The 18,432-nt window shown below is 39.7% G+C and overlaps 1 protein-coding gene across 1 annotated transcript; it reads left to right on the top strand.

The window, feature by feature from the left end:
- LOC109820027 (probable calcium-binding protein CML49) lies at positions 8,683-16,390 on the top strand. Its single transcript, XM_020386072.1, has 5 exons — positions 8,683-8,908; positions 12,737-12,783; positions 12,889-13,064; positions 15,922-15,940; positions 16,032-16,390. The coding sequence occupies exons 1-5, from the start codon at positions 8,692-8,694 to the stop codon at positions 16,134-16,136; spliced, it is 564 nt and encodes a 187-aa protein (XP_020241661.1). The 5' UTR covers positions 8,683-8,691; the 3' UTR covers positions 16,137-16,390.

Raw genomic sequence — 18,432 nt, forward strand, 5'->3', positions numbered from 1 at the left:
CTCAATCGAAAATGGATTCGAACCTCGTCTTCAACGAATGTTATTCCTCTAACTGGGTTTAAATGCTGAGACTTAATTGAATGAGGCTAAAGCCTTATTATATTAAATACGAATTAGAATTTGAATCCAACCTCGTACTTCAAGTCTTAAATTTCAAAATAATGAAGTTCGTCAACTTTGGCATCAGATTATGTTGACAAAGACAGCAAAAATTCTACTTATATAAAACAAAAGTGGAGCTACAAAAGTTTGATAAGAAAAATAAAGTTAAATTGATCCAACGGTCTGACGAATCTCTTTAGCAAGCTTAGCTATGGATTCTCGATGTTCTGCTTCAACGTCAGCCAAGGCATGTCTACGCAGCTCCTCATCAGAATAGACATTCATATCATTAACAGCTTTTTCTAGCTGCTCCTTTAGATCAAGTTCTGCTTGAAGCAAAGGTTGATGTTGCACATGTTTTGAAGCCAATGTTTGCTTCATGTCCATCATGCCTGCCAACTCCGCCTCAGCCTCTGCTAATTTGGTCTGAAGAGCCTTGAGCTGAGCTTGAAGATGGTCAACTTGACGCTGCTTTTGAAGTTCAGCACTTGCAACCTTTCTACCCTCACGAGACAAATTTTCTTCAATCTCTTTAAGCTCCTTAATTCGTTGCTCAGTCTCGAGCAATTGACGATCAAGTTCAAATAGAGAGTCATCCCTTTGTCGTATGGTCTGCATAGCTCGTTCTTCAACCAAAGGGTAAAGAGATCGAGATCGACGATTTTGCCACTGATTGAAAAGATCTTCAACCTTGGTCAGATGCAACCAATACAGTAATACGACAAGGTCAGAGGTCAAACTCTTCATCAAGTTTAAGAAAGGTACCAACACCTCTTTAACCTCCGTAAAATCCCCTCCGTGATCTAAGACTTGAGCGGAAGATTCTCTCAGAATGCTGAGAAAGTTCTCTGATATTCTTGATACGATGAAATTTCTCGCTGAAAGGGGAGGAGAAGTGTGTATGTTGCTAGAGGACACCATTTCATGAGAAGCGGCAGAAGAAACTCTAGTGGCTGTGAAAACTGGCGGTGCATTACACACAGTGGGAGTGTCAATAGTTGCAGCAACCATTGCAGTAATGATAGGAGCAGCAGTGACTGCAGTACTTGGTACGACATAAGTCTTAGTCGTCATAATGGAGCTGGTAGATACAACAACTGTGTTTACAGTGGCTTCAGTTTCAGCAATGGTGGTTGGTGCAGATTCACCTCCCTCAGCTTCCTCAGGATCAACAGTTGGATTATCAGTTGCGCCTGTTTTCGTAGTTAAACTTAGAGGCATCCTACTTTCGATATGGTCACCAGAAGTTGGTCCTGCCTCAGTACCCGCATCGGAAAAGGAAATCGAGTCTGTGGAAACAACTAAACACAGCGAACAAAATCATTAGTACTCTAAAAATCCAGGAAGTTAAATGGCTATACGTCGATCTTACCAAGATCAATAGGAGCGCTTTCGACATTGATACTTGGCATCGAGTGCAATCCAGCACGGAGTCGAGCTAAAGAAATCTCATCCTCAAGTTCCGAATCTGTTTCAACTCGGAGTGACTCTATCAAAGGGGTTTTGGGTGGAGAAATATTGTGCCTTGGCTTTTTGGTAACGCGTTTAGACTTACGCATCTGCCCGAGTTCTTTAGACTTCTCCCCCACTTGTCTCGGTGCCTCAACTCCTGCAGTTTGTTCTGAATAAAAAGTGTCAGAGGGAAACAAGTCAAAATTAGGACAAGTCAAAGTTGGCATACCAGTAATACCTTGGTCGGGATGTGGTTCTTCAAGAACCCGGGATCGTCGATGAGAGCCTTCAGCAGTAGATCCATGTGGAGGAGGCTCACAAGGTTCATCCATAGGGGAGAGATCCTCAAATCCACCAAGATTTACTTCATCTCTAAGAGCATCTCCTATATCAGAAGCAGCATGCATATGGCTTCCATATTCATCAACGCGAGGAGATTTATGAGATATGTCCTCATTTAGAGCCACGTCTTTCTCCTCCTGAGTTTCATGAGGACTAGGAAGAATGATTTCCTCTACTTCGGCACTCTCTTCGGCATATAAGAACTCCTTGAGTCCTGGTATACGGCTTCGTTTAGAAGTATTTCCAGATCTATATTAACGCCGAATGTATCGCAGTCCTGAAGAATTAACATTGAAGTTGGGGATCGCTGCGTTCGCCAGACAATGCCACTTGCAATAAGCAAGTGTGGTCTGAGGTTGTGGATTCTGTTGCGGAAGCAAGAAACGAGCACCCGTACCTCCCGCAGTAGTCCAATACCAAGATCGAGATCCAATAATCAAGCTACAACCGTAAGACTCCAGTTGAGTGTTAGGGTTACCGACATACAACTGAGCATAGCCAAATTGACGAGCAAAGCGGCAAGGCAAGTAAGGCTCTACCACACACACCGGACCAAAGCGATAAATGTGATAACCGGGGTGAATGGTCATAAGCCACATGAAGTAGCCAAGTGATAGGGAAGAGTAACCCCGACCATTTGATGCATCCACAACGGCCTATCCATAGCTGGTTCTGGGAAAACGAGGAAAACATCGATTGAATTCACATCTCTTATGATTGTGGAGAATTCTCCTTACCAAGGCCAAGTAATGGTACTCCCAATCTGAATTCTTCAATTTTTGAATGAAAGGGACAATTTGACCCTCTGTACGAGTGGAAGGCGTGCTCATAAGGGTTGGATAGTGCAGAACAACCCACGCCATAAAATAAGTCTAAAGCAGCCCTACCTTTGGATTCTCGTTGCCTCGACAGAATTGATAACATAAACTCCGTAATCCATGGTGAATGCGGGCAATCATGGCAGGAAGAAGGGCATAAGAACAGCCGTGCGCTAAACATATGGCTGGGAACACCACTTCCATTGGCAGCAGGTCAAAGCTTTCAGAAACAACGACTTGATGAAGCCATAACATGAAATATCCCGCTAGCAACACCTTGGAAGAGATTGGCTCCACACCTTGAAAGAAATAACTCTGAAAGGTGGTACCAATAGGGTAACCTTGTTCACTCGATTCTGATATGCGATGCATGGGTGGATAAGCAAGTAGTCGTCGAGACAATTCACTTGCATCACAAGGACCCAACGGCACCACTAGATCATTTCTGTGCTCCAAATTCTTGAAGAGATAATGTGCCCAGATGTTATGGCTGAGGAGCTTTTCATCCTTCTTATTAAGCCGTCCATCTACATTCATACAGATGTGGTAATGACACATTACCTCCCAAAAGGTCTCCACTACCTGGGGTTGTTCTTTTTCTAGAGCATCTAACTCCCGTTGACCCGGGATATATTCTTCATACGGATAATTCCCATTTGACAACCCGGAGACTTCTTCCATCTCATGAAGAGCAATCCATATTTATCCATCGGGGGTAAAGAAAGTGCGAGTTGTAGGAAAATATAACTCCAAAATACCAAAGAACTGTTAGGAGTTATTGACTAACCCAAATTGGGTTGCCCTGATGGGTGCATAAAGTCCAAACCTTTGCAGGTATTCCTGATTCTCCTGCAGGATGTATTCAGTAATACGAGGTCATCATTGCGTAGGACTCCAATGAGACCAGTCAGGAGTCCTAAAGTCTTTAGCAGGGAATTGACCCGTTCGTCTAAAGAACGCATGGCCAAAAGTGTTAGCTTCCTCAACAGTCTCACCGACAGAAAGTTCCTTTTGAAAAAGGCCTGGGTGCAATCCGGTGATATAACGGCTACCGCTATCTATCTTAGCACCGCTACGAGAAAAGTAACCACACGTAACCCCATCTTGCGGTGGAGTTAAATCCCAGTCCATTCTCCTTGGAGCTGAGACGACCTTTAAAGCAGTAAGAGAAACATCACGCTCCATCCGAGGCAAGAACAAGTTGCGCTCATTCACAGTTCGAAACCATTCATAAGTCCCGATATTCAACAAATCGGGATTCTCTAAAGAGTCTCCAAATAAGAAAATAGGCTTCACAATGGGTTTGCGATTAATAGACTCTAGGGGAGCATCCGTGATCATGCGCCTAAATATGGAGATCGAAGGTTTAGAAAGAAGAGCCACTTCTTCTGGTTCCCTTTCTCCAAATAAAGGAATACTCTCAATGGCAGAGTAATGAGGGTGAATTGCAGCCGCCTAAGTGCCATCCGCTCTGAGATCACCACGTTAGGGAAGTGCAACAGAAGGATACATGACTGCACAAAAAGACAAACAATATTAGTCTCAAGCAACAGTCACTGCCAAATGATACGAAGGTCATTCCAGTAACGAACTTCGAAATTCGTTCAGATGATGAACCTCGTATTACAACAAAATGTAGAACTTCATTGGCCGAGCAAACTTCATTCAACCTCAACAGGGAAAACGAGGTTTACCTGTTCAGCAAGGTTCATTAAAGAAAACGAAGTTCACCATCTGAAGACAAAGTTCGCCAATCCAACAAACGTAGTCGATGAAAAGATGAAGTTCATCAAATAAACGAATTTCGTTTAACAAATCTAGAGGATGACCCTCATCAGGATAGCCAACATCATTGGACATGTGAAATTCAACTTGCAGATAAGACTCCTCAAAAGATGAAATAGGTTATGGAGATGAGCCTCATCGACGACGAGCCAACATCATCTTTATGATGAGTCTGGAGAAAACTGTTCATCTTCCTCAAGAAACCCATGTCTAAAATAGACATGGTTGATATCTTCCAGAACACAAATTGTACGTTTAAGATTTATTACCTGAGAAAGTGGGCGGAGCAGCGGGTTCGTGTGAAGGGCCAGCAACCTTCTTTCCCTTGCTCTTGCTTCGGTCTATAGCATTTTTAGGGCTATTGATTTTGCTTAAAAGACTCACGGAGAAGAAAGATTGAAATTTTGGAAGAGGAGGAGTTCAGATAGTCCAAGCGACGAAGAAAAGAAAGGACTTCTCATATGATGATACCCTATATATAGGGACGGGAAAAGGTCGAATTGAGGGTTGCGATCTTCGGTTGAGGTCGTTTGATGAAATCTCTCCCCAACAAGATCTGCGGACCGGATTTACGGAGATTTCCAATCACCAGCTGGTAATCATTCATTAGGTCTGGGAAAGGCGCATAACAGTATTGCTGACGAAGCCGCAATGTGTCATTTGTCAGATGTTGGTTATTCTGACAGGGCTTGTATAAAGGGACGAACTCCAGAACGAACCATGAGGTAATGTTCATTTTCGTAGCAAACAGGAAGTTCATGACAAAACTAGGTTCGTGAGATAAACTCCTCAAGTTCGAGATGCCTATTCAAAGTGTTTCATACTACATACAACCCAATTCTAGTCTGAAAACTTTGAAGGGGGTTTTTGTAGGCATTCAAAAATGCTAAGATTCGAAATGTGAAAAGGAGGATCAGGGAAACGAACCCCTTCTCAATCCGAGACGAGGTTCGTTGTTTAGTAAAGATCAACCTCGAGAGCGAGGGGCGCCACGCAGCGAATCTCAACATCAAAAGATAAAATTCATTATTGAATGAAACTGATCTACGGGGTTCGAAGCTCGTCATTGGATACGAGGTTCGAGGTTCACAAGTGGATACAGGGTTCGAGGCTCGTCATTGGATACGAGGTTCGAGGTTCACAAGTGGATACAGGGTTCGAGGCTCGTCATTGGATACGAGGTTCGAGGTTCACTAGTGGATACGAGGTTTGAAGCTCGTCATTGGACACGAGGTTCGAAGCTCACTACCAGACATAAAGCTTATTAGTGAAGATGAGATTCGTCAAAAGGAAACTTACAAGACTTACTATGTGGTTGGACTCAGCTGTCGAAGATGAAGTTCGTTAGTAAAAACGAGGTTCGTCAGACAAAGTCAGTGAAGACAAAATTCGACAGAAGAAACTGGTCTACTACAAAGTTCGCTCGATAAGACGAACCTCGTGGTATACCGAGGCTCGTCTTACTTGATGAACCTCGTTTCAATTAAAGATGAGGTTCGTCATCCGCGTGGGATTAATCCGTAACGGCTCTGAAGACTTAGTCAGCCATGTGGGCTAATCTTCAGGAGCACGTTACGGCGTGCGTTGATTTAGAGGAGTCAGTTACGCCCCTCTACTCATAATTATAGCACGTCAGTTACGTGTTTAAAACCCTATAAATAGCCATCGATGGCTACAGAGAAAACGGTTGGTTGTTAATTAATTGGAGATTTCAAACTTGTGCTTTAAGAAGCATCAGAGATCAATATTTTTGCACGTCGATTCGGAGTCCGAACCTTGATTCCAGCCAGCTAACGAACGTCAGAAATGCTAGGAATCTTGGTCTGATCGTCAACGGGAGGCAAGCTCGACTCAAGCATCGGGGAAAGCATCCTTTCGCCACCAAAAACCCACCTTAAACAAAAGAGAAGCTAAATTAATCTTCTTTTCCTCTGTAATCGAGAGAGTGTGAGTGATTGTAAGGGTTTCGTACCAAGTGATCGAACTCATTTCTTAAAACAAGAGAGTCAATCAATCCTTAAAATTTTTCGACCCTACAACCGCCTTTCGTGTCGACTAGCACCGCCTTTCGTGTTGATATACACCGCCTCATGTCGATACTGAGGGATGTCGTCTCGCCGGGTCGGCTGAGTTGTCGGCCCCGATTGTCTCTGGCTGCCAAGTTGATTTGAGCATAGAGTGTAGAAGTACACTTGTCAGCTACTTGGTATTGAGTTGTTTTTTGGCGAAAATAGGAACACCATAACAGCTAGTAACATCACATGAGGTTTCATGTTTTTTTTGCTAGCGGCGAAGATTTGGTCTAATTGCACATTTGTTGACTCAGAGAAAATACCAAGACATTGTTGGAGCTAGAAAAATACTAAATTGTTAACACGAATGTAAAAAATACCAATATGATAATTTAGCCCAATAAAAGCTATTTTATTAGTGTTTGTTTTAACTCAGACAATATATTATTCTAATTAAATATTCATTTCAATTAACATTTAGTTTTTGCATAATCCAAGCTTAAAAGAACATGATTAATTATTAATTGGCTAAAATACAAAGTTAGCTTATAAAGTGACACTCATTTTCTAATAAGACCTAAAGATTAAAACAAACGACAATAAGACCTAAAAATTAACACACTTAACCAATAAGATTTACTTCAATCATCAAATTATTAATTTGAGCTGAAGAGTGAGGGGGAGTGAGAAGAAAGGTTTAGAAGATGAGTAATGTAAGTGAGGCAAGAGAGATGATTTTTTTGTAAATATTTAAATTTTAAGGGCAAATATGTATCTGTAGGAGATTTACAGGATATATATAAAAATCCTTAATTTTATCGGAAAATGATAGGGGCACACCCCCAACCACACCTTCAACCACACCCCCTCTCTCATTTGCTACAGTGCACCGGGCCTCACGTGTGATTTTAAAAATTTAAAATCACATGTGAGGCCCGGTGTACTATAACAAATGAGAGAGGGGGTGTGGTTGGAGGTGTGGTTGGGGGTGTGCCCCTAGTAGCACCCAATTTTGTCTCTCAAATAAAAAATCTGGCGATCAGAATAATCATTATTGGTTAAGTATGAAATATTTTAGATCTTATTGTCGCCACAACTTGTTATTGGAAAATAAACGTCACTCTATGTTAATAGAGTAATGTGATATTCTAGTCATTATTATTTCGTTAAATATTAGAAAAACCCCTTAACTTTGACTGATTATTAGAGAGTCCTCTTATCTTTGAATATATCAGAATGCCCCCCTTAAATGTAGGGATACTCATAAATTTAGGAGGGTTTTTTTATAAAATCTCAAAGTAAAAAAAGGGTATTATGAAGGAGTTTATGGGCTGTTTGGTTCCCTGTTTTTAAGGGAAAGACTCTCTTGAAAGCCTGTCAAAAGTGTCAAAAATATCATTTTTGACAGGTTTTCAGCCAAAATCTTTTTTTTAGAGACGATTTTGACTGAAAACCTGCCAAAAAGTGATAATTTTGACACTTTTAACAGACTTTTAAGAGAGTCTTTCCTAAAAAACATGGAAGCAAACAGCCCTACTGATGATCACTATACCTCAAGGAAGTTTTCCGATATTTCCGATATTTTCGAAGTGATGGGTGTTTCTTGGTCATCGTCCAAGACATTTACCCTTATTTTTTTATACAGAGGAAAACTTTAACGCGGTCCATTACTCTATAAGTTCACACGCACGCTCCTTCTCCTCTCATAAAAACTCGCCCTCGTCCTCATCGGGAATCAAACCTCAAAACAAAACCCGAAGATTCGATCTCAATTGGCAGGCTACTCCCCTCACCGGCTCCGGCTACCCTACGGCGCTCCCCACCTCACCCTACTCCTACGGCGGCGCTCCGCCCCCTCGCCCCCTACGCTCCCGGCGAAAGCCCCCTAATGACCGAGCAGTGCGGTGGAGGAGGAGGAGGGCGGCGGCGGAGGATACCCTCGGCCACCGCCAAGCGGGTACGATTCGGCCCAAGCGGATACGCGTCGGCCCAAGCGGTACGCGTCGGCCGCAAGGCGGGTACCCGTCGGCCCGCCTCACTCCAGGGTACGGTGGGGCGGTACGCGTCGGCGCCTCCTGCTCCGGGCGGGTACGCGTCGGGGCTCCTCCCCCGGCGGCGTACACGTCGGGGCCTCCTCCTCCCGGGGTACTGGGGGCGGGTACCCTCGGCGGCAGGCGGGTATGGCAGCACCCGTTTCGGTCGCTGGTGCCGTCGCGTTCCCGCCGGGGACTGATCCGAACGTGGTGGCGTGCTTTCAGGCGGCGGATGCGGACGGGAGCGGGCTGATCGATGACAAGGAGCTCCAGAGGGCGCTTTCGAGTTACAACCAGAGCTTCAGCATGAGGACTGTGCATCTGTTGATGTATCACTTCACCAACTCCAATGTTCGCAAGATCGGTGAGTGATGATGAAAATTTGTGGTTTAGGGGTTTGATTGATGGTTGGTCTGTTTGAAAATCTTCCCCTAATTTCGAAATCTGGGAGCCCTAGGCGCATGTTAGCACGAGGCTAGGTGCGCTGCCGTAGGTTTTTATTGGTTTCGCCGACCTTGGGCGGGGATCGACCCGGAGACGGTAGGCGCACGATAGCGGATGAGGATGCGCAGGAGCCGAGGTTTTTGACATTCACACTGTTCTAGTTGGATCTTTTTGATTCGTACACGTGTCCCCGCGCACTATAGCAAAATGCTAGCTCGTAGTTTTGCCTGTTTCACGTTCAAAGCGGATTTTCGGAAAACGTCAATTTCACTCTTTTTTTTAGTTTTTATTTCAGTCAGATTTGATTTTTAAGAGAAGAAAAGAAAATAATTTTACACCACTTCAGCAATAGAAACTTGGGGCTGAGTACGAATAGGAAATTGGTGTGAGTATGCACTCAGAAAAGCATTAATGAAGTAATTTCGAATTACAAGTCTAGTAATGAGATGTGGATGTAACTGTAAATTTGGAAAAGTGTGGATGTTTCTTTTGAAAAGGGGAAAAGGGTTGGAAGTGCATTAGGTGATCATAATGCTTTTATTAAGGTTACAAGAAACAAAGGTGTTGTTTCTTTATTAATGTTTTGATGTAGACCATCTCTACAGAAAGAAAATTCCAGTGACGCTTACAGCTATACCTTACCAACTATTAGTGACTTTTATGTGAAAGTATTGTTTTTTAGCAAATGTCACTAAATTTATGACCAAAATAAAACTATAAAAAAATCACTTTAGTTATCTAGTGCTGTGCTATCATCTCATTTCCTTAATATGCATCAGAAACATAAGCACAGTTAACGTACGCTTACGAGCCTTATGCTGATACTTCAATATTTGTGGTCATGTGGTTTTATAGGGCATATTAGACTGCACTCATGGTTTGTTAACCTTACTATTTGTTATTTTCTATATTCATTTTCTTATTTGGCAGTCAAGGTTATACCTTACTTCTCTTGTTGGCCTCTTAATTTATTTATTTGCTGTCATTTGACTCCTTGCCTAAATGGTTGTTTATTTGTTTGCTGTTATGTATGCTTGCGAAGGAGTTATAATTTACTAGCCTACGCTTGTTCTTAAGTTTATTGTTAACTTCAGACTTGTATCGTCTAGTTACTCATAATTTAATTGTCAAAAACTATTTTATTTACATCAAGTAGTTGAAAATTTCCCCACCGTTAGTTTTGCTTTCTTATGTATGGCACTAAGCATTATTTGATTAGCGCTAGTCTCTCCTAAGGTTTTAAATGTCGGATGTCGGGTTCATGTCGGATGGCTAAAATTTATGTCGGATAGTGAAAATCGGGGATATGTCGGACATAAAAAACATACCGGATTGCCATATCGGATGGTGTACATATGTGTAATAAAAATATCATAAATGAAATCTAAACATACTTAATAAATTCTATTGTCTAAACATATAAAAAATTAAATAACTTATGATACTTAGGGTTTATGTTGAAGGAAAGAAGTGAGAAAAGAGGAGTCTGATGTTGATGGTTAAGGAAAGAGAAGATCACCCGGTATTTATTGAAGAAACAGCTCGGAGAAGAGACTGATGAGATGTCGAAGGAGAGAGAGAAGATGAGCGACGGAAATGACTTCAATATTTTTTCCCATTTTCCCTAAGTTATAGGGTTTTGTCTTTTGAAGCTATACTAAAACAATCAATAATTTAAACCCAAACCTGATTAGATAAACATAACCAAAAGAACAAAAAAATCAGTCAATTTTTCAGACTGAAAAATCGGCCGACATAGCCGACATGTCCTCTGTATATTCGACATGAACCCTGAAAACGCATTACGCATTGAAAAGCTCTATATCGTGTCGGTCGGCTCCTAAATCCGGCATGTTCGACATGTCGATCGACATTTAAAACACTGGTCTCTCCACTTGCACGGAAAAGAAAATCATGAAGTCAAGAATTTTATGGCAGGAAAGCTGTTGAAGTGGTTCATAGGCACACCCTATAAATTGTTGGATTTTTCATTGTTATCAGTTGAATTTTTTAGATAATAATTTTTCTGCAGCAGAATTATCTTATGTAGTACTAGGTGCTTAAAGGGACTTGCATATGTTTCGCAATCCAGATATGTTGAGAGGTGTGTTTGTGCGCTTGTGTGAGTGTGCGCACACGTGCTTTTGTGGGGGCTAATATGTGACTGTGTTATTTCATCTGCTCGTGCATTCTGGTCCCTATGATAAATTGTCTCTTCACCCATGAAAAGGATCCTAATAGGTGGGAAGCTTGTAGATTCCTAGTTGGTTCCCTGTATGTAGATCTGGAAGTTTGTAACAAGAGGAGAGGAATTAGACAAAATTTAATAATTAACTATATATTATTTCACATTTAATTATATAAAAAACATTTTAATGGCTCATTGGAGTGTTCTTACTCTCCATAATCAATGGGCTCCTATCTTATTTTGGACTTTATTTCCAATTGCTGGGGTTCAAAAAAAAAGTCAGTTGAATTTAAAACTAGTTTTTGAACCAAGTTGACAAAGTTTGACTTAGAGCACCAATTCCTGATATATTAACTAAACTGTTGTAACTTGTGAATGTTTCCATACAGAACTAATTGAATTACAAATTAACATTATCTTCATAAACTAATTGCACTTTCAGAACCAAGTGGGATGAAGGTTGACTTAGACCACCAACTATATTCTCTGAACGCTGCAACTTGTGAATGTTTCCTTACTCTTCAGAATAAAATGATTTTTGAATTATTGTTTCACAACGTTATTTTCATAAATAATTGCACTCTAAAGTGGCCCAGCTATTCCCTAAGTACTCACAGCTAACACATTAGAAAATAGATTTAATGACAGGTCTCTAACTTTATAGCAAAGAAACTGTACCACCAATTACTTTAGCTGGATTTTGCGAAATTCTAGAAAATTATGCACAAAAACTTCATAGTCAGTTGCTTTGGCTGAATTGTTGGGAAATTATCAAAATTATGCATATAATTTCTACTATATGATATTTTCTTGTTTAATTAATTTTACCAACTAAGCAATGACACCACACATAATTAAAAAAAAAACCCTATCTAGGATCATGGATGTGGTCGTGGTATTATAGATGCAGCTTATTCACAATTATCATGCAATACCTCCTTTCTGTTAATATCTTATTGACATCTTTTCTGCATATATTGTTTTGTTCTTTCATTAATTTCTCCACATATTTTCTAGTATTCAGATTAATTTTTTTTCCAGTTAATTGCTCACCCAATTATGTAAACCCTCCTTTTTTCACATACATCTGTTATTTATCCCAAGGAGCTGCTCATATTTGTCCCAAGGAGCTGTCATATTTGTTTTTCTTCTCTTACCTTAATCTTGATAACGATTCACTACCAACTAGGAAGGTTATTTCTGCTTTTCATAAAAATGTACATGTCATTTTAAAGCATTTCAAAATTCTTTTTGCTATTTACTGCTAATATTCCAATTTATTTAATCCTACATTGGTTTTCCAAACAATTCTTTATGTTCAACTGGTTACTGGATTTAGTTAGGTGGGCTTGTTTTCATTGAACTAAGATGGGAAACACATTTTGTAAATTGTTATCAGCTTCATCCAGTATTACTTGAGACATTCCCGTAAGCGAGTCTGTCTCTTGCATCCTCTCAAACACCAAGCATTTATTCTTTCTTATATCTGTTCAAAAAAGAATTTGAGTTTGACCATTGTATCATCACATTCTGAGTCTTTTTTATAATACAATTTTGTAGGACCAAAGGAATTCACCTCTGTGTTCTACAGCCTTCAGAGTTGGAGGGTATGACAACTTCCACAACTCCTTTTGTTTTCCCTGAAAAAGAAATTGTTGAAAATTAGATTTAATTGGAGATTTGACCGGTACTATCCTCATCGCATTATGCAGGGCATTTTTGAGAGGTTTGACAGGGACCGGAGTGGCAAGATTGATACCAATGAGCTCCGAGAGGCTCTTCTGAGCCTGGGCTTTGCTGTATCTCCTGTTGTTCTTGATCTGCTTGTCTCCAAGTTTGACAAGACTGGTGGCAAGAGCAAAGCTATTGAGTATGACAACTTCATCGAGTAAGACCAATTCTCTCTTTCTCTTGGGATGGGAGTCTCTTATATTCTCAGGAGCAAAGCATAAGGAACCAGAGTCATCTATACTTGTTTTTCAAGAAACCCTCATCTAAAATGCTTTAACCAAAAAAAAAAAAGAAGTCTATGTCAATTGAAACTGATAGTTTTGCAAGAGAGTTTGATTCTTCAGATGTGTGGGAAGTCATCCCCATGCATAATTCTAAGTTGATGATGAAGATTGGCTTCTATTTCTTTCATTGAAACTTTCTTTTTTCCCTTTTCCCCCCTTTCTATTTGAACTGTCAAAATCTGTGAATTTTGAAGTGTAGACATCCGACATCTGATCAAGTGCACTCATCTATGTTATCCGGGTACTTCTATCATGAAGCAGTACCCGTACCCCACACTTATCCATACCCAAACTTCATGGACACTCCTTTGGATATATGCTTACATTTATTCAGACATGTGCTTAATTATATGATATATGTTTTAATCTAAAACACTTGTCAAACACTTATTGAATGTGTATCTTACACTTCACAATGCTCACATTCATTTCTTGAAACTCAGTAGACATAATTTAGATTCGTTTCAGCCCATGTCCAAGTTCAAAATTGTGATTTTAAAGGATTGTTTTCAGTGTCTAGTTCAAATCCGAGTAACTTCCAATTTATAATAATCAACATAATAAAAGAAACTAAAAGACATAATAGGAAATCTAATTCTAGTAAAACATGATTTGAAAAACAATAATAATCTCATGTAAATTATTAATCTCAACATACATATGTAGTCGTGTCCCTGCATCCTGCATTTTACAATTTTGTCGTGTCCCGTACCCTTACCAATACCGGTACATGTACCCGTTCTCATGCAATTGGTCCCCATCAAAGTCTGCATTAAAGCCCTTACAAACTAATGGGTGTAAACAAATAGCGCGGCCTTCCACTAAAAAACTTAGGCGCTCAACTATCTAAATCTTTGAAGAAGCAAACTCTTTTAAAAAATTAATGGTTTCATTAATAGTCGTAAATGAATTTTTTTTGGGTTTTTATGATATAAGACCCCCAAATCTTCCATATTTCTAAATAACACCCCTAAATCTTGATATTTCTAGATAGCACCCCCAAATCATGTAAGTTGTTGAAAAAACCCCGTCATGGATGTTTTCCATCCAAATGACTTACTCAACCATGGTTAGCCCTTAAACCATGTAGGTTAAATTACAATAATAACCTTGTTCAATAACTCCAATAACTCGGCCTCTTCAAACCCTCAAACCCTAGTCTCTATCCCCCCCCCCCTCCCCCATCAAATGTCAGAACCCAAGAACTCAAGGCGTAATAGGGTTTAGAACCCAAATCTCTTTCAAATATCTCTATCAACTAGGCTTTACATATAACCAATATGATGTTAATTTACTGTTATAAATAGCAGTAAATAGCCCCGCAATAGCGGCGCTAATAGCGTTAGCGGTCCCTTTCCGCGACGCTATCGTCCGCTACGCTATCGTCCGCTATGCTATCGCGCAATAGCGGTGACATATTGCGAAATATGTCTGTTCGCAAAAGTGACCAATAGTGTGTCATAACGGTAAATAGTGAGCGATTGCGTTCGAAATTTGCTTTTTGATTGTTTTTTAAAAGCGATTTGAGGCTTATTTTTTGAAATTTAAACTCAACCCTTGACCATTGCATTCCACCGTCTCTTGTGATTTTCAGCATACTCCCGCCACCTCTCATATCCTCTGGCACCTACCTTGATACTTCCTCTCACCTCCTTCACCGTGAGCTCCTCTTAGGACAGTCCTGTCACCGCTAAGCTCTTCTTCTCGAAGACGACGACTTTTTGACTCCTCCCGTTATCTTCGGTATTACGTGATGATTACATGTCTATTTCATATTTAGGATCTCTTTAAATCATCCAATATGTACTTTTAGATTTCTTAGATTTTTCTTTAATTTTTATTTTTTTAGTATTTATACATATCTAAATTACACCGTTATTTGACTTTGCGCTTTTTACCGTTATTTTACCGTAATAGCCCGAAATAGCCTTAGCGACGCCTCACCGCTATGCGACGCTATCCGCTATCGATAACCTTAGAACAAATACAATCAATTTCAAATACTTTAATAACTTTGATTTGAGCTTGATCACTTGCTCTCCTGTGTCATCTACCCATTTGAAATAATTGCATCCCCTTCTTTCTCCTCTCTTATACTGTGAGCGTCCCTAAAGTTTTGTTGCTTTATTTTCTTCTTATTTGGAAGTCCATTCCTGTGTTCCGACTCTACAACCACATCCGAAACTGTCATACCAAAAATAACTGTGTGAAAGGAGGAGGGGGCTTGGGGGCTGAGGAGAAAGAAACAATGGGATCTTAAAGCAATGAGCTTTAGACTTTGAGAGAGAGAAAGAGGGGGGGGGGGTTTGGAGAAAAAGAGAATTTATATAAGGGGTAAATAAAATTTGACCATTGTTGCCATCAAGGGGGGCATAACGGTCCATCCAAAATAAAAATTTAATGTTGATAATATGAGTTACTTCTGACCGAGGGGTTTTTTTAAACAACTTACATGATTTAGAGCCCGGGGGTGGGGTGGGGGGTTATTTGGATATATCAAGATTGGAGGGGGTTGTCTGAAAACAAGGAAGATTTGGGGGGTCTTATATCATAAAAACTCTTTTTTCCTAGGGGGGAACTTTTTAGATGATTGATTTCGTAAAAGACACAGTATATATGGAGGTTTCTTGTAATTTACACTTTTCTCAGTTTCACCAAAAACTTTACTGTGGAAATTATCTTGTCAACTTCTGACTGCTTTTGTCTTTTGGTGTGTTGAACTTTGTGTAGGTGCTGCCTTACTGTTAAGGTAATACTCGCATTTGATTTTTATTTGATTTGTTTTGGTTATATGTTCTTTTCAGAAACTAATTGTGTCTGCTTTTGCAAACTTGTTACAGGGCCTGACGGAGAAGTTTAAGGAGAAGGACACGGCGTATTCAGGGTCCGCAACCTTCACTTACGAGTCCTTCATGCTAACTGTGCTGCCCTTCCTCATTGCTTAGATAAACAAACAAGTTGCTTGTATAATAAGCTTTTCCTTCTGAACCATTTTCTCCCAAGCGTCAGCAAACCTAGTGTGTATGCTTGCTCTGCTTTATTTTCTTTATGTCCATGATGGTATGACAGTTTCTTGATGTGTTATTTCCCCGTTATAGGTGTTTGTATTGCCTCTGTTGACGAGTTATTTTTAGCTTGTGGTACGAGTAGAACTTACAATGAGATAAAAGGAAAAAATTGTTAATTATCAGGTTATTGTGAAGTTACTTGTTACCTATATGCTTCCAGGTTCCCCCCCCTTATTCCTTTTAATTTTGGCTTCATCAAGTGGTTGGTTGTTATTGTGCCGCTTCATTGGGTGAATGGTTCGCATAGAGGGCAATTGAGGAAAGAAGAGGTTTCCTGTGCTGCATTATCGATTTTAAATCAGCGCAAAGAGTGCAAATTTAATTCAAAACTGTAAACTGATGAAGCTGTTGTCCTATTAAGTGAACATTAATTTCTTATCATTCAATGGGCATCTTGTATTTCAGAGAAATTGGGGATAATATAGTCCTTACTTAAGGACCAGCCTATCCAACTTTCAGGCATCAAGATACGTTTAAGGTGTGGGTGATTAATATAAGAGATTCTCAACGTATTATAAGATTCCCGTTCTTGAAAATCGGCCTAGAAAACTGAAAGAATTCTAGGATTATTCCTTCGAGCAAATACTTGTATACATACCTCTTCCGGTTTATTTATATCATACCGTATTTTCACACAAATTATACCGATTCAATGTATTCGTATGAAAGATGACATTTGCCTTTCTATTTGTTAAACTTTCTCCCTGTATTTGCTCTCAAACAGAGATAAGTTCCTCCTCTCGACAATTACTTAACTTACTAGCGTGTCAATCTCTTATTCATTTTACTACTTATCATATTCGAGAGTAGATTAACAAATTTTTTTTTGACATCTATTTACCTTTCTTTTTACACTGAAAAAAAAAGATCCTCTCCAAGAAGTTGGTGATTGAGGAGTGTCCAATTATCCTGATCGTATCCCTCTATTCTAATTCCAAAGGCTGAGATAAAGTTATGTAGGCTTCACACTATCACAATACTGGTTTTTCCGATAGTGATTTTGAAGACAATAGTGATTTTCAAGATAATATTTAGACTTCTATGTGGCTTCATCTCATCTTCTAAGTTTGGAATAACCGGCGGTGATTAAAATATTGAACACCCTTCAATTATCATCTAATTGTAGGGAATTACGATCCACAAAAAATCATTGCTGCACTGAAAGTAAAAACATCTTCATTTCCCTTTTTTCGCCAATGAGGATATCTTGCCATCTAATCTACACACGTCCGTGATTAATTAAAAAAACCCAATGCGTCTAACACGGTAGAACATTATTTTAAACATTTCCACTCACAAAAAAAAGAGAAAAAAAGAAAAAACTCTCACAGGCATGCTTGGATCCATTTTGTTCGAATTTATTGCTTCAGGGATTTATGTGCAAAACTTCCCAAAGTTCAGGGTGATTAAACTAACTTTACATGCTACTCAAGTTGGTCAAGTATGCAATTCCATACTCGACCCGGTTATGTAACATTAAATCAAACCCTATTAGTGCATATTAGTCCATTAAACCATCCTTATTTGCCACATAGGCCCTTAGATCTTAGTATTTGCTCATTAGTCCTCTAAATCTTTAATTTTCTTGCAAATTCATCTCTCTTGTTAGGTCAAGTTTATTTATGGCAGTGAACTTCTATTAATTTTAATGGAATTAGATGGTTTTCTTGTTATCCTCCCCATCCATAATTAATCATATCATCTAAAACATTACCGACTCATTTCAGAAAGGGTTTATAACCGCAACCGCTCTAATTAAAATCCAACATACCGAATTTTTTTTATCCAATGGTTAGGACCTTCCCCCAACTCTAATTCAATTTTTCTTTCCCCCGGAAAAGTATGGAAACAAGAGTGATTTGATCACTCGAGAGAGTAATTATATAGGGGTACTTGAGTAATTTTAGATGTTGGATTTAGGCTTAACCCAACTAGAGCTAGAAAAATTTAAAAATCGCTAACAGAGGGACAATTTTACAAGAAAATTGAAATTTTGAGGGACTATAGTCAAATACTAAGATTTGAGCGACGATTTGGCAATTACGTATGATGTAAGGGATTAATATGCAATTACCTGTAGGCGATATGTATAACCTGTTTACCGGGTCGGGTTCGAGTTAACCCGTTGGATAGTGACCCGTTTATGACAAAAGCAGCTCCCGTTTTAGCTCCC

The sequence above is a fragment of the Asparagus officinalis genome, chromosome 8 (genome assembly GCF_001876935.1).
Source record: "Asparagus officinalis chromosome 8, Aspof.V1, whole genome shotgun sequence".
NCBI lineage: Eukaryota > Viridiplantae > Streptophyta > Magnoliopsida > Asparagales > Asparagaceae > Asparagus > Asparagus officinalis.

Bases quoted from the DNA above. Each gene is read 5' to 3' on its own strand.
- LOC109820027 (XM_020386072.1), top strand. From the start codon at position 8,692: ATGGCAGCACCCGTTTCGGTCGCTGGTGCCGTCGCGTTCCCGCCGGGG. The intron at 8,909-12,736 runs GTGAGTGATGAT...ACAATTTTGTAG, and splicing joins CTCCAATGTTCGCAAGATCG to GACCAAAGGAATTCACCTCT. The intron at 12,784-12,888 runs GTATGACAACTT...CGCATTATGCAG, and splicing joins ACAGCCTTCAGAGTTGGAGG to GGCATTTTTGAGAGGTTTGA.